The 12,547-nt window shown below is 34.7% G+C and overlaps 1 protein-coding gene across 2 annotated transcripts in view; it reads right to left on the bottom strand.

Annotated features, from left to right (window-relative positions):
- The window catches only part of LOC115448523, a 36,356-nt gene that overhangs the window by 12,057 nt on the left and 11,752 nt on the right, over positions 1-12,547 (bottom strand). The window contains exons 1-2 of one of the 2 annotated variants that reach the window (XM_030175974.2): positions 10,229-10,332; positions 9,584-9,872 (exon numbers count right to left, since the gene is read on the bottom strand). In XM_030175974.2, the coding sequence (XP_030031834.1) occupies positions 9,584-9,865 (282 nt within the window). In that variant the 5' untranslated portion in view covers positions 9,866-9,872; positions 10,229-10,332. Of the gene's footprint in view, positions 1-9,583; positions 9,873-10,228; positions 10,333-12,547 lie in introns of those variants that run through there. The other variant, XM_030175973.2, reaches the window with a different exon arrangement.

The following is a 12,547-nucleotide window of genomic DNA, read 5'->3' as shown; positions in this document are numbered from 1 at the left end:
GACCCATATTGTCCATTGAAACATGTTTGTAAACAAACAGTGCAAGGGTTGAAAACATGTGCTTTTATCATTTAATTGGACGCGATGTGAACGTGGTTACTTTATAAATTCATATGCCGTAAAATTTCAATTAACAATAGGTTGTACTGATCACGCGTGTTAAAAGCAAAACGAGCCAATCCATTTTGTGTTTGCTGCGCCTTTTTAAACGTGTCTAATGAAACAATTTCTTATAATAGATATTATCTTTTTAAAAACGACCGTTGATGATTCTTGAAATTATTAATTTTATTGTATTAAAGATATCATTGCGCACATCAAAATAGGTACTTAGACCAAATACTTTGTCTAGAAGACGGAATAAAATAAATAATAAATATACCTTACACGAGTTATTGTATATCTTCTTTATAAGAATTTATTTTTTCTTATTGCCTACGACATTACTATATCTATTGAACCTAACGTATTTACCCAAACAAACCTCTTTTAATAACAAAAAAATGAGTGGACGTGAGCACAAGCCACTCACAAAATATTACATTAATTACATTAAATATTGAAAAACAAGTAAAAACCATAATGTAACAGCCTTATTTAAGACTAAAATAGTTCAAAAATCCACTTTTACTATATAAGTTCAAGACTTGAATGAGTTAAAAATGATATTTTAGTTGAGCCGTCAAAATCGGTCGGCAGCTGCAAAACTGTATAAACTATCCATCAGATATGAGCTCACGAGAAAAAACGGCAAAGTGCGAACTTTGGTCCCTATTTGAGGGTTGCCTATTTTTTTAGAAATAATAATAATGCAAGGAACCAATATTTACCATTAAACGTAAATAATTGAATTAAATACTAAAGAAAAAATAATTAAATGCCAAGAAAATATAAATTGGAGGTGGTAGCATTATTCTAAAATCAGCCATTAGGTATATAATATGGTAGTATTTTCCTAAAATCAGCCTAAATAAAAATAATGTCAACATCAAAAATCAATACATAAAATTTTCAAATGTTTATGTAGGAAAAATGTATGTAGCTAGTACTCGTTCTTAGCGATATCTACTGCTTAAAATAAAATAAAAATTAATAAATAAATTATCAAAACTATTGTTGCTATATGGTTTGAGTGGTGGCTCAGTTACCGCCGAATTTAATCAAAGTTTCCATTTTTTCGATAGATCGCGAACACACCAATCAAAAGTTTTATTGTTATGCTCAAGTGACTTATTTTCATTGGTTTATTCTCGGTACCGGGTCGAAAATTAATGGCATCGTCTATTGAAATCAGCAGTTACTAGCACATGTAAGAATTTAAATATAGAATTGAAAATCGGACAGTCTGTTGATTTGGAGACCGTTGGGAACTTTGATATAGAGGCTTCAAAAGTGTCCATAAAACCGCAAACTTTTAACGAGCACGTATAGAATAAATAATACCTTTTTCTAACTAGATGACAAGGTCCAACGCCAGATAGTTTTATGCCTTCACAAATAGCATTATTTTAGAAAGTCCAGATAACGTTCCAGGCATCTATATATATGTACTACGTAGGAGATTTGGCGTTCCGAACTTTCACTGTGTTCAACTGAATTGAACTGCAATCCATTCAAACTGACTTTAGTATGATCAATAGTGACAACTTGTGGTTGTGTACGGAGTAGCGCTCATGATATAAGAACTCGATAAGTGTAATCCTATAAATTAAGTAAAATTATTATTAGTTCAGATTTTGAACAAATTGTTTATATTGACATTCGTGTTTATAGAGTATACGTCAATAGTTCCTGGCATTTGATTACGACGTGAAAGCATGAATGTTCGATTTCTATAAATGGTTTTAAAAAAAATGAAAATGAAAAATTGTTTATTACAGCAAAACACATAGAACATAACATATAAAAAGAGATTAAACTTAAAACAGTATAATAATGTTTTTGCTGATCACAATGTATCTGTGCCAATCATCCGATCCAGAGTGATAATGGACCAATCAGAACCAGGTTCGAGTTATATAATGAGTTATTTGGTTTCGTATCGCTCGGAACGATAGATCGTGATGTAAACATTTACTTGAATGGAAGCCATGGGTAAAAAAATCGCCCCCGAGGAAGACCACAAATGCGCTGGAAAGACGACGTGAAAAAAGTCACCGGATCGAACTGGATAAAGAGAGCTCAATGCCGCAGTGAATGGAAAATGTTAAAAGAAGCCTCCACCGATAAGGTTGAAAAAGGCTAACGAAGAAGAAGAAAGAAATTGGTTGGTTTGTTCCTACCATTAGCGCGTAGTAAGCGGTGTAATGCGCAAGAATTAAGAATGGAATCGTATAGGGCTTTATAAATACTAAAATGTTTTTAATTAGACATTACCAGTGTTTTTTTAATTTGATTCGCTTTGACTTGAACTTAGTACAGAGGTAAATCAACTTGAATTAATAACATAATTATACATAATATGTATGATATATTATATCAAGTCCAAGATAAATAGAGCAACTGATTACAGAAATACCATTTTAGATTTTTATATCGAAAAAAGAATTTTCGTGAACAGTAAATAAAACGACGTTAAAAGTAAATAAAATAAGATATTAATTATTTACTGAGTATATTATTATACTTGGATATCGTGCGAATACTTCTAAATATAGTACGGAGTTGGTGTAATAAAGGGATTAATAATGACTCAACGCGCTGGTATCGAATCTTCTAGAAATTACGTGACATTTATCATCACACCTACGATACGTAGGATGGAATTATACTGGATTAAAATTAGCTATATAAGAGCTATTCGATAGGATATTTCATAAAAAAAAATAACTGACATTGTAATAAAATAATTGATTTTCAAGACTCCACTTTAGAATTTACGAGGTAGTTTAATTGTAATGTGTTGAAGTACCTAATGATACGATATGGTCCATATTTTATTTTTACGTACATATAACACGTTACAGTACTAAAGTGATGTAAGATAATGAGTCCTAATTAGTAGGTGTTTTATAAAAAACGATAGGTAGAGAATGTCTGCCAGGTCTTAAACATGGCGTATTGTCTCAGAGCGAAGGTCGGCTTGGTCTGTCTAGAGCAATATGGAGAATCCAAATACTTGGGGTTGATATTAATGGGTACTGTATACCAATGATATTATATCTATAAAAATAAAAATTAGTTATCACTACTATGTTAGAGGATTACTTTAGAACGACTCAGTCATCTTTTGTCGTTTTCTTAATTATGAGAATGTTTGTATAAAGAATAATTTTGGAAAATCAAACGTTAGCAATTTAAGTGATATTTGTGTGAAAATATTTTGCCCTACCTCCCCTATCTCCGAAATCACCTATCCTTATTCAGTTAACATTTTTGTGAGAGTTTAATTAATTTCAGCTTGACTAACACGATAATGTTGGACAAGAGGTGGCGCTGTTGTCGAGACGTTGTTCTGTGGTAGGACACATGGTGTCGTGGCCTCCTTCTGTAAAACTATCATGATTACGAAGGAGGCCGCAGAGCGGGAACGGGAGAGGGCCGACCCCGTTCGAGGACGAAGACGCCAACGCGGTCGTATCCATCGCCCTGGTACATCTGCTTGACAGATTGCAGATAGATTGTATTTAGGGTGGAGGATGTTAGCACGAGCTCTCATTCCTCCACCGGGATAGTGCTTTCTGCGACGCACTGGTGGAGTTCTGGCGTGTTCATTTTGAGGTCCCAGAGCTTCACCAAGGTCCCGATGGAAACCAACATGGGATTTTTAGCCGGGAAAAGTCCGGCATACCATAGGTAGGTAGGTAAAAAAAAGGAGAAAATGTATGTCGGATCCACTAGTATTATTATAAATTATAATCAAAAGGTAAATTAGAATGCGCAATCTAAACACTTGAAATATTTCTTATTAGGACGATTGCATTTACTACGCGGCAATGGCATATACTAGAGATCTTATCGTTTATACTCGTTCAAATATGTCAACTCCTCTTGAGACGTAATGTCAATAAGTTGTATGTGTGCTTAGGTGCTGGTTATTCTTCTGAGTACTTGCGAAACACTATTTCTTTTGATTTGTTGGGGTATGTCTTTATTTTTTAATTAGTAATTGCGGTACAAGCCAATTTTCCTTACTATTGATGTGTTTTCATAGACGGTTTCGTAAAATTCATTCTATGTGGAGAGTCCAATGCAATGGATATTTATTTCAAAGGGCTGTCTTGTAAAGCTCATTTTATCAAAGCAAATCCTTTGAATTCTGTGTCTAAGAGCTATAAAAGTAAATTTTAATTACTTGCATAATATTTGACCGAATGTAATAAAGTATGAGACGGCATATCGTACAAGTTAATATTTACAATTATTTTCCAGACTGATGGCAATGAAATTGTCATCGTTCGGCTCGTTTCCAATATGTTAATGCTTACTATTATTAGTATGGTACAAATATGTATTCATTGACTATTTATAAAATTTGCGACACGTTTTGGCAGCGAAATTTTCATGGGTAGATGTGATTAACGGTTTTTGGACCCAGCTTTATCCTTGCTTTACAAAACATTGGTAGATTTATACATATCGATTTACGAGTATACATACGAATGGTGTGTTGTTAATTTTTCTTTGTAGGTTATTTGGCAAGATTTTCATTCTTTATAATATATTATTAGCATTTGATCAAGTTGTGGGAATCGGAATTACAAGTCTAAAACTCTACTATCATTTATAATTTCAAAAACGCAAAAATAAATATTGTTTCTATATCATTTTGTTAATTTGTTTTGGACAAAATAGTAATAGTGTATTGAACTGCCATGGTGGCGTAGTTATATGCGTACACGCTACGAGAATGAGTACCGCGCTAAGGTCCTGTGTTCGAATCCCGGGTCGAGCCAAAAATAATTGTGACTGCGTTTTTCCCCCCCGTACTTCGGAAAACACGTAAAGCCGTTGGTCCTGAGCTTGTTTATTCTCCGATTATTTTGCTGTCTCACTGCCGTCTCAACTATGAGAGTGAAGGAACAGAGAGTGCACCTGTGTACTGCGCACACACTTGTGCACTATAATATCTCCTGCGTGCCTGGGTGGTCTCAGCTCAGATTGGCGGATATTCCGCTAGGTGGATTCATTTCATTTTCAGTTAATGGTCATGTTTTGTCTTTTACAGCAATATAATAGACGGTTTAGACATTGAAATAAAAACTAAAAACTATTTAAACGGATTTTACTACTGACTAACATTCGCGTAAACATAAGAAATCATTAGACGGTTTAGAATTAAACCACAAGACTTCACTTTAAGTTTATAGTTTCTGTTAGTTGACCATATGTATTGTAATTGACCCGATTATAACGCACCGTTAAAACCTCTATCGAACATCCGAGAGCACTACAAAGAGTCTTTTTGCATTTTTTTTTGTATTGCCACAACGTAATATTGGTTTTACAATAGTTCCGCGGTTTATAAGCCTTTTTGACTAAAGGGGATTCGCCGTGAATGGAGTTTGTTAATTGATAGAACACAATTTTAAATAAATCGCCGCCACTTTTTTCGATTGGGTGTATCAGTTTGAAATTTTATTTTTAAAACTTTTATTCGTCGTTCTTTTATGTTCTTTTTGTTGACGGTCTATGATTCTGCATCAAATTATTGTTATCTGGTTAAGGTTTATCACACAATTTGCATGTAGACCGCTAACTGCGTGATTTTGTATATTTTTATTTTAATAAATCAATACATTTTTATTTAGTTTAGCAATTAAGTTATTTTTTCTTTGATTTCTGATTCTGTTTTGTGTATTCTTAACAATGTCGCATCTGCGCGGCGTCTAGTCTTTTGGTGTCCATTATTAAAATTGATTAACCAATTATTAAAGTATCCTAAATTCTTCTAACCGAAAATAACTTTCAAAAATACTAGATCGATTATGCTGTGTAATTTCTAGATTATTCGTCTTTATAGACGCAAAAGGACAATAGACAAAAACCACGATCACACCTTTATCCTGGAGGGGTAGGCAGAGGTGTCGTCTGGACACTAATTTTGCGTCAAGTTTTTTCCGTCCCGTGATGGGAGGCCAGCCTGTAGCTATATTGGGGACAAATTCCAGACTCTAAACTGATACTGAGTAGAAAAACCCAATAAAACTGTCCGACCCGTGATTCGAACCCAGGAACTAAGAGCGCTGTCGTACGCACGCAATGCAACTAAGCCAAGGAGGTAAACTATTAATATTTTATTGAATACAGATTTAGTTATTACCACCAACGCTGAGCTTTAGTGCTCTAATGCATGGCCTGGCTTAGAACGGCGCCAGGCTGAGGGCGGCTTAACTCTCACATTTATGATAGCTTTCACCACGGACTAACGCGTTTGATTCACATCGATGTACCTGTTAATAATGTAAGAGTTAGTTTGGGCTCTTGTGACTATAGATAGAAAATCAAAACATCATTCGAATTCGGTGAACGCAAAACACAGACGCCACGACACACTATGTTGCCATTACAAAATATTTTTAAATTTTTTACATAATTTTGTTATATTTATGAACTAGTTGTACGTAATAAAAATCTACATAATTTTACATTGCTAATAACAATGCTTAAACAATTAAGAACCACAAATGGGAACTAATGCTGTGGTCGTATCGTATGTATGGTGCTTCCTACGATGACAATGTCGAATTGCGAGTTTCACCGCGGATAAGAGGCGGCGCGGACTCGCAACGCGTTTGAACATCAGTAGATTGCTGTTAGCTATGTTAATTAGAAGATGTGGAAAACGTAGATTGTTAGAATTAAACGTAGAAATCGCTGAACGCATCGAGATATTGTTGGCAACACCGAAAAAAGGACACGGAACGGGTTGAAGTTAGCGCGATTGATGGCGTCTGACGGCCATAGAAGTTTATTATGAGAAAAATCGGACTTCTGTTTTTAAAAGGGGATACTTTCTACGCTAAGTTTCGCTTGAGAAATCTATGCCCTAATTATTGTAGTTACACGCGTAGCACCAACTCCTATCGTGTGTTTTGTTGATTTACAATATATGTACTAAGTACGAGATTTGGCGTTCTGAACATTCACTATGTTCAACTGAATTGAACTGCAATCCTTTCAAACAGACTTTAGTATGGTCAATATTGACAGCTTGTGGTTGTGTACGGAGTGGCGGGCGTGATATAAAAACTCGAGTCTAAGTGTACACTTGGATTTGAATTAAATATTAGTCAAATAAGTAAAATTATTTGTTATTTAAATGAAATAATAGGTTATAACAGAGATGTTTTGGTTTTCATTTTAGTTCAGATTTTGAACAAATAGTTTATATGGACGTTCGTATCTATCTTATGTCTATAGAATATAAGTCAATTGCTGAACGTATTTCAATGTTTGGCATATTGATATTTGTATACGAATTACCAAAAAAATTGATTACTCTTTATCCCGTTTGACTGCCTCGAGAAATTCATTGAGTGCTCCGGGATTCGAATCCCAAGTCCGGGAAAATTATATTGCATTTTTATGCTCAGTATCAGTCTGGAATCTGATTTTTGTGCGATTTGGCTAGTCTCGACCTATCATATCATGGGTCGGAACACTGATGGCGAAACTCTCCCCTCTATCGGGATGAAGTACTTTATTTTTAAATCCCGGAAAAATATAAAATAGCTCTTTTATATCACAAACCGGTTCGCACTAAGAGCAGCAAAATATCGCTTCACCAAAATCCATTTGCATTTCGTAGAGTGATAAATACGTTACTAATAATTACACGCAAGTATGTATGACTGCGATATTTGGTAAACTAATTAATTTATATTGGGAAAATAATTATACCAGGTTGTTATTAATTCCCATTACCGGCTTTGGGTTACAAGGACAGTTTTGTAATAATTTGTTATAATTGCATCATTAGGGAGAAATCATTAACACAAATATATTCATTGGCAGTTATTAAAGTTGTTAGCTCAATTGAAAGCTAATACTGAGGCGTCTTTTAATAATACGTTTTATTATTTTGTCGTAAAGGCACTAAGAAACTGATATTAAATATTTCTTTATTGTTCCGCTAAAATTATAATACTATTATAATTTTCAAAGTTATATTTATTGCACAAATTGAGTTATATATTGCATGATTTTAATTCCTTTTCAGTTACAATTTCCAATAATCCCGAAAGATGAGTTAGGAGAACAATTATTTATTGTCATTACGAATTTATATGAACATGTAATTATTTTATTACTTATAATAATGACCTTTACAGTCAGTACAACTAATTCGCTTTCTTAATAAAATGATGACCTATTGCAAAATTGATAATTTGTGGGAATGTGACTTAGCCATAGTTCAAACTCACTTTATGGTAATATTTTTACTTGCAAGTTGTTTTTGTTTATTTTGATGTAAACTATGCTCTGTTTGACTACACTCAGAGTAATACAAAGTTAAAATGAAGCCTCTGCTAGTCGAGTTTCACAAATTTTTTTTTAGGAATAAGTTTTTATTAAGTAATATTATAAGTTGGCTGTGTACCCATTTCTAGAGGTATACTCGACTAATAATAAAAAGGACGAGTGATTCCAAGAAACTATTATGATTTTCGGTTGATAAGCATACATACATACATACATAACATCACGCATTTTATCCCCGAAGGGGTATGCAGAGGCGCAACTAGGGCACCCACTTTTCGCCAAGTATGTTCCGTCCCATGATGTGATAGGGGGCGAGCCTATCGCCATATCGGGCACAAATTCCAGACTCCGGGCTAATACTGAGCAGAAAAACCCAAATATCACTTTGCCCGACCCGGGATTCGAACCCAGGACCTCAGAGCGCTATTGTACCGGACGTGCAATACAACTACGCCACCGAGGCAGTCATCGGTCATCGGTTGATAAGCACGTTGGAATTAAGTGTTCAAAGAGTTCGCGTTATGGCTAAAATTTGTGAAACGGACTTTTCGTCTTAGATAGATAAGATATATTCTGTTGTGACGATAATAAATTCTCAAAATCAAATAATAAAGGAATCGACAAATCTACGAATAAACGGTATAGATAAATAAAAAAACTTATAAACACACCTATTGAGAACCTCCTCTTTTGGAAGTCTGTTAATAAGTAGAATAGAACATACACACACGAACCTATACATTTAGGGAGTCTTGTCATCCAGTATTTTCATGTTTTGATTAAATTTTATGTCGAATAGAATATTATTATAATACAAATTTTACAGAATAAACTCAACACCAATAATAAGCGGATTGTACGCACCTACATTAAACAACTAAAAGTGACAGTGTCGTTAATTATCACGTCCCAGTGATTTTAGTTGAGCTAATTATTTAGTTAATTATATTATGTAATGCGTTTATATTCCAGGTTTAAATGTTGTTAATTGTACGAATAAAGTACTAGGTATAATTTTTAGACTGGCCTCAAAATTATTTCATTAGTTTGTTTGTATAATAGAGATGTAAAATATCCTTATTTTGCTAGCTTCAGACGGTACAATCATATTTCCGTACATTCCTTTGAATTTGTTAATACCTCCAACCTAAATACTCACGTCTTCAGAGAATTCATCGTTCTCCAAGGCGGAGGACAGCGGCCGGCCCCTCTGCGCGCGCGCACCTCTGAAGTCGAACAGGTCGTCGGCGGGCGCCTCGATCTCGTCGAGAGCACTCTTGATTCGGTTCTCGACGTCGCTGCGGATCCTCTCGCGCTCTGGTTCTACGGCGACGGGCACTTTACCGTCCAAACGGTCCAGCACGGGGCGATAGTAGCTCTCCCCTTTGTTGTAGTTGCAGTCGTAGACGCGCGTGCGCCGAGTTCGTCCTACGCGACTCATGATTGTCCTGTGAAGGAATAAATCGATTTGAAATTCGAACTGGTTTGGTCTTTATAAGTATTAGCATTAAAAATAGATTTTGGATAAATGCTGTCTGTAATTTTTTTTCAAAGTCCATATGTCCAAAAATTACGGAGTGCCTTAAAAAAATCTTATATATAGCGGTTAAGTTAGCTGCCCTTACTGCCCGGTCTCAAAAATCTGCTCTTTGTTTATTTCGTAGTGTCACGACACCTTTAACTTATAGGTAACATTTTATAAACTCAGCATTTAAAAAAATAAATACATAGAAAACAAAAAAGACAAATCACGGAGTTTCAATCAAAAACAAAAATTAATTCTAATTTCAAAAAAGTCTCTAACCTGTACTATAAAAATAAACACCACACGTAGAACACTTTCAACGTTGAAATTCTGTATTTGACTGCCAATTTTAGAACGCGAATGCCTTTATAAACCATCTGTTGTGATCACATTGTTTATTTATAATGCAATGCCTAACGCGGGGGTGACAATGACGTGTGCCGTAGATCATCCTACGGGATTCGAGAAAAATAATAAACAACGCTAAAAATATCTCCATTTCGACAGAGCAGTGATGCCCTACTGATGAAAATAGGACAAGAGTCACTGAATACGCGAATTACGTTAAGCTGTTTTGAGGTTGGAAAATGGTCCGTATTGTGCAGCCAACGCCGTCCTACTTCTTATTAAAAAAAAACAAACACACATCACGCCATTATCCTCGAAGAGGCAGGCAGACGTGCACAAAGATTTCGTCCAGAAATTCCGTTTCATAATGTGAAGAGGGGGTTTCTATAGCGACATCGGACATGAATTCTAGACTGCGAGTTGAAAAATCAATTTTTGTGACATAGGGAGAAAATATAAATATTTAAAACCGCGATAAAATCCGAAAACTAGTTTTATTTCGAAATCCAATGATATTTTGTCTGACTCGGAATATGAATCCCGGACTCCAAAGTAGTTTTGTACTGCAAACGTAATACAAGTACGTCAGCGCAATCTCAGACAACGCTTGGTCCTCTCAATTAAACAATTATATTTCTATACACATAAAAATAAAATATTTATATGTATTGATATGCTAATGTTATGTTATTTCTGATCTTTTCCATGAACTTCATTAGTGATCTACGATCCGTTCTGGAATAGATTTTCATGACAATGGCAATCACTTCAGAGTAATGCTGGCTCCTTTTTAGAACTAAGTACGATATTCCACGTACGTCGGGTATGGGCGAGGGAATATTGTAAATTTTAGGACGGAGTGATAAGCCTTGGATACACAAGCGTGCCGGATCCTGGCGGTGGCTGGACTGTGTTCTATGCATAGTCTATACATGAGTTACTCTGGTGGTCGTGTCATCACGTTCAGGCAATATGCAAACTTATTTGTTTCTCTAAATTTGTCTTTTAAGCATAGTAATATGACAGTTTAGCGTTTCAATGTCTTCAACAAAATACGTCTAACTTATACAGATGATCTGCCACTGTTGGAATAATTTAAAAAATGTTCCATTTTACTACATAAACTTGGTAAATCTTAATTTATTGCATGTAATTAGGGTTGATTTTCCGTTTCCCCTTACCCTTGCGTTTTAGTCTGTAGATCTTATATGTAATTAATAAGGTTGTAATTTGTCTAATTTTGTTTCTACTGTTCACACTGGTCTAATTTTATTACAGTATTGTAAGTTACCACAGTGTTAAGTATAATTTGTAAAAGGGTCGTATATTCAAACAGATTAAAAGAAGCAAAAGGTTTACATTTGAACTATGCTGATTGCAGAAAATATTGATTTGGAAGTGTTTCACATTAGCTGAAGTGAAGTCGTTTTGTCATAAGTGCCAGAGAATATGCCCCATGATTAGCTTGGGCCCGGGTGAGCAGACGAGCTATCGTCCAGGCTGACGCCATAATCTATAACAATTCCAGGGGGACGGCTTTGCCACTGGCTATTCTAAGTAGACCACTATGACAAAATAAATCATGAGGCTGATAACGAAATCACCTTCGTACTTTCGACTACTACAACACAAAAGGGCCTTCATTAAGGGACTTAAAACGGTAGCGAAATGAATCGATAAAATATTCCAATATTTTTCTTTTTCATTGTAAAATATATTTCATCTCGGCTTATGGTTTTATAGAAATTCGTTGGTAATCATTTGTTGGTGTGTTTAAGATAGTGTCACAGCAAAACAGCGCGCTAAACTAGAGGAACTGTACAAGTTATCTATTAGAAGTTTATAATACATATAGAAAACAATAAAACATCGTGTTTTTTATAAAATTTTGTCTTTATTTCGGTTGTTGAATTTTTATAATGAAGTTTTATTAATTTATGATTCTGTGCATTTCCTTCTTAAGAAACTATACATAGTTATAATCTGCAACCAACACTATTAAATAGGCATACAAATACCGAACAGTTTGGTAATAAAAACATTCAAAAACATCTTTAATATATTTTTTAAAGAAATTATTCGAAAACGTTTGCATATTCTTGTTAATTTATGCGCCGTATATAGATATATATAGTCTGAATCCTCAACGCCGTTTCCTCGGGCCTTAATGTTCCACTCATTTCACTTGGTGTACACAGAGTATTCCTAGAAATCATTTCCTTGATACTTTACTCTAATTGCCATATTTTT

Source organism: Manduca sexta, chromosome 27 (assembly GCF_014839805.1).
Source record: "Manduca sexta isolate Smith_Timp_Sample1 chromosome 27, JHU_Msex_v1.0, whole genome shotgun sequence".
Classification (NCBI taxonomy): Eukaryota; Metazoa; Arthropoda; class Insecta; order Lepidoptera; family Sphingidae; genus Manduca; species Manduca sexta.
Note: the sequence above shows the minus strand (reverse complement) of the source record. Positions and strands in the feature narration are given on the sequence as shown.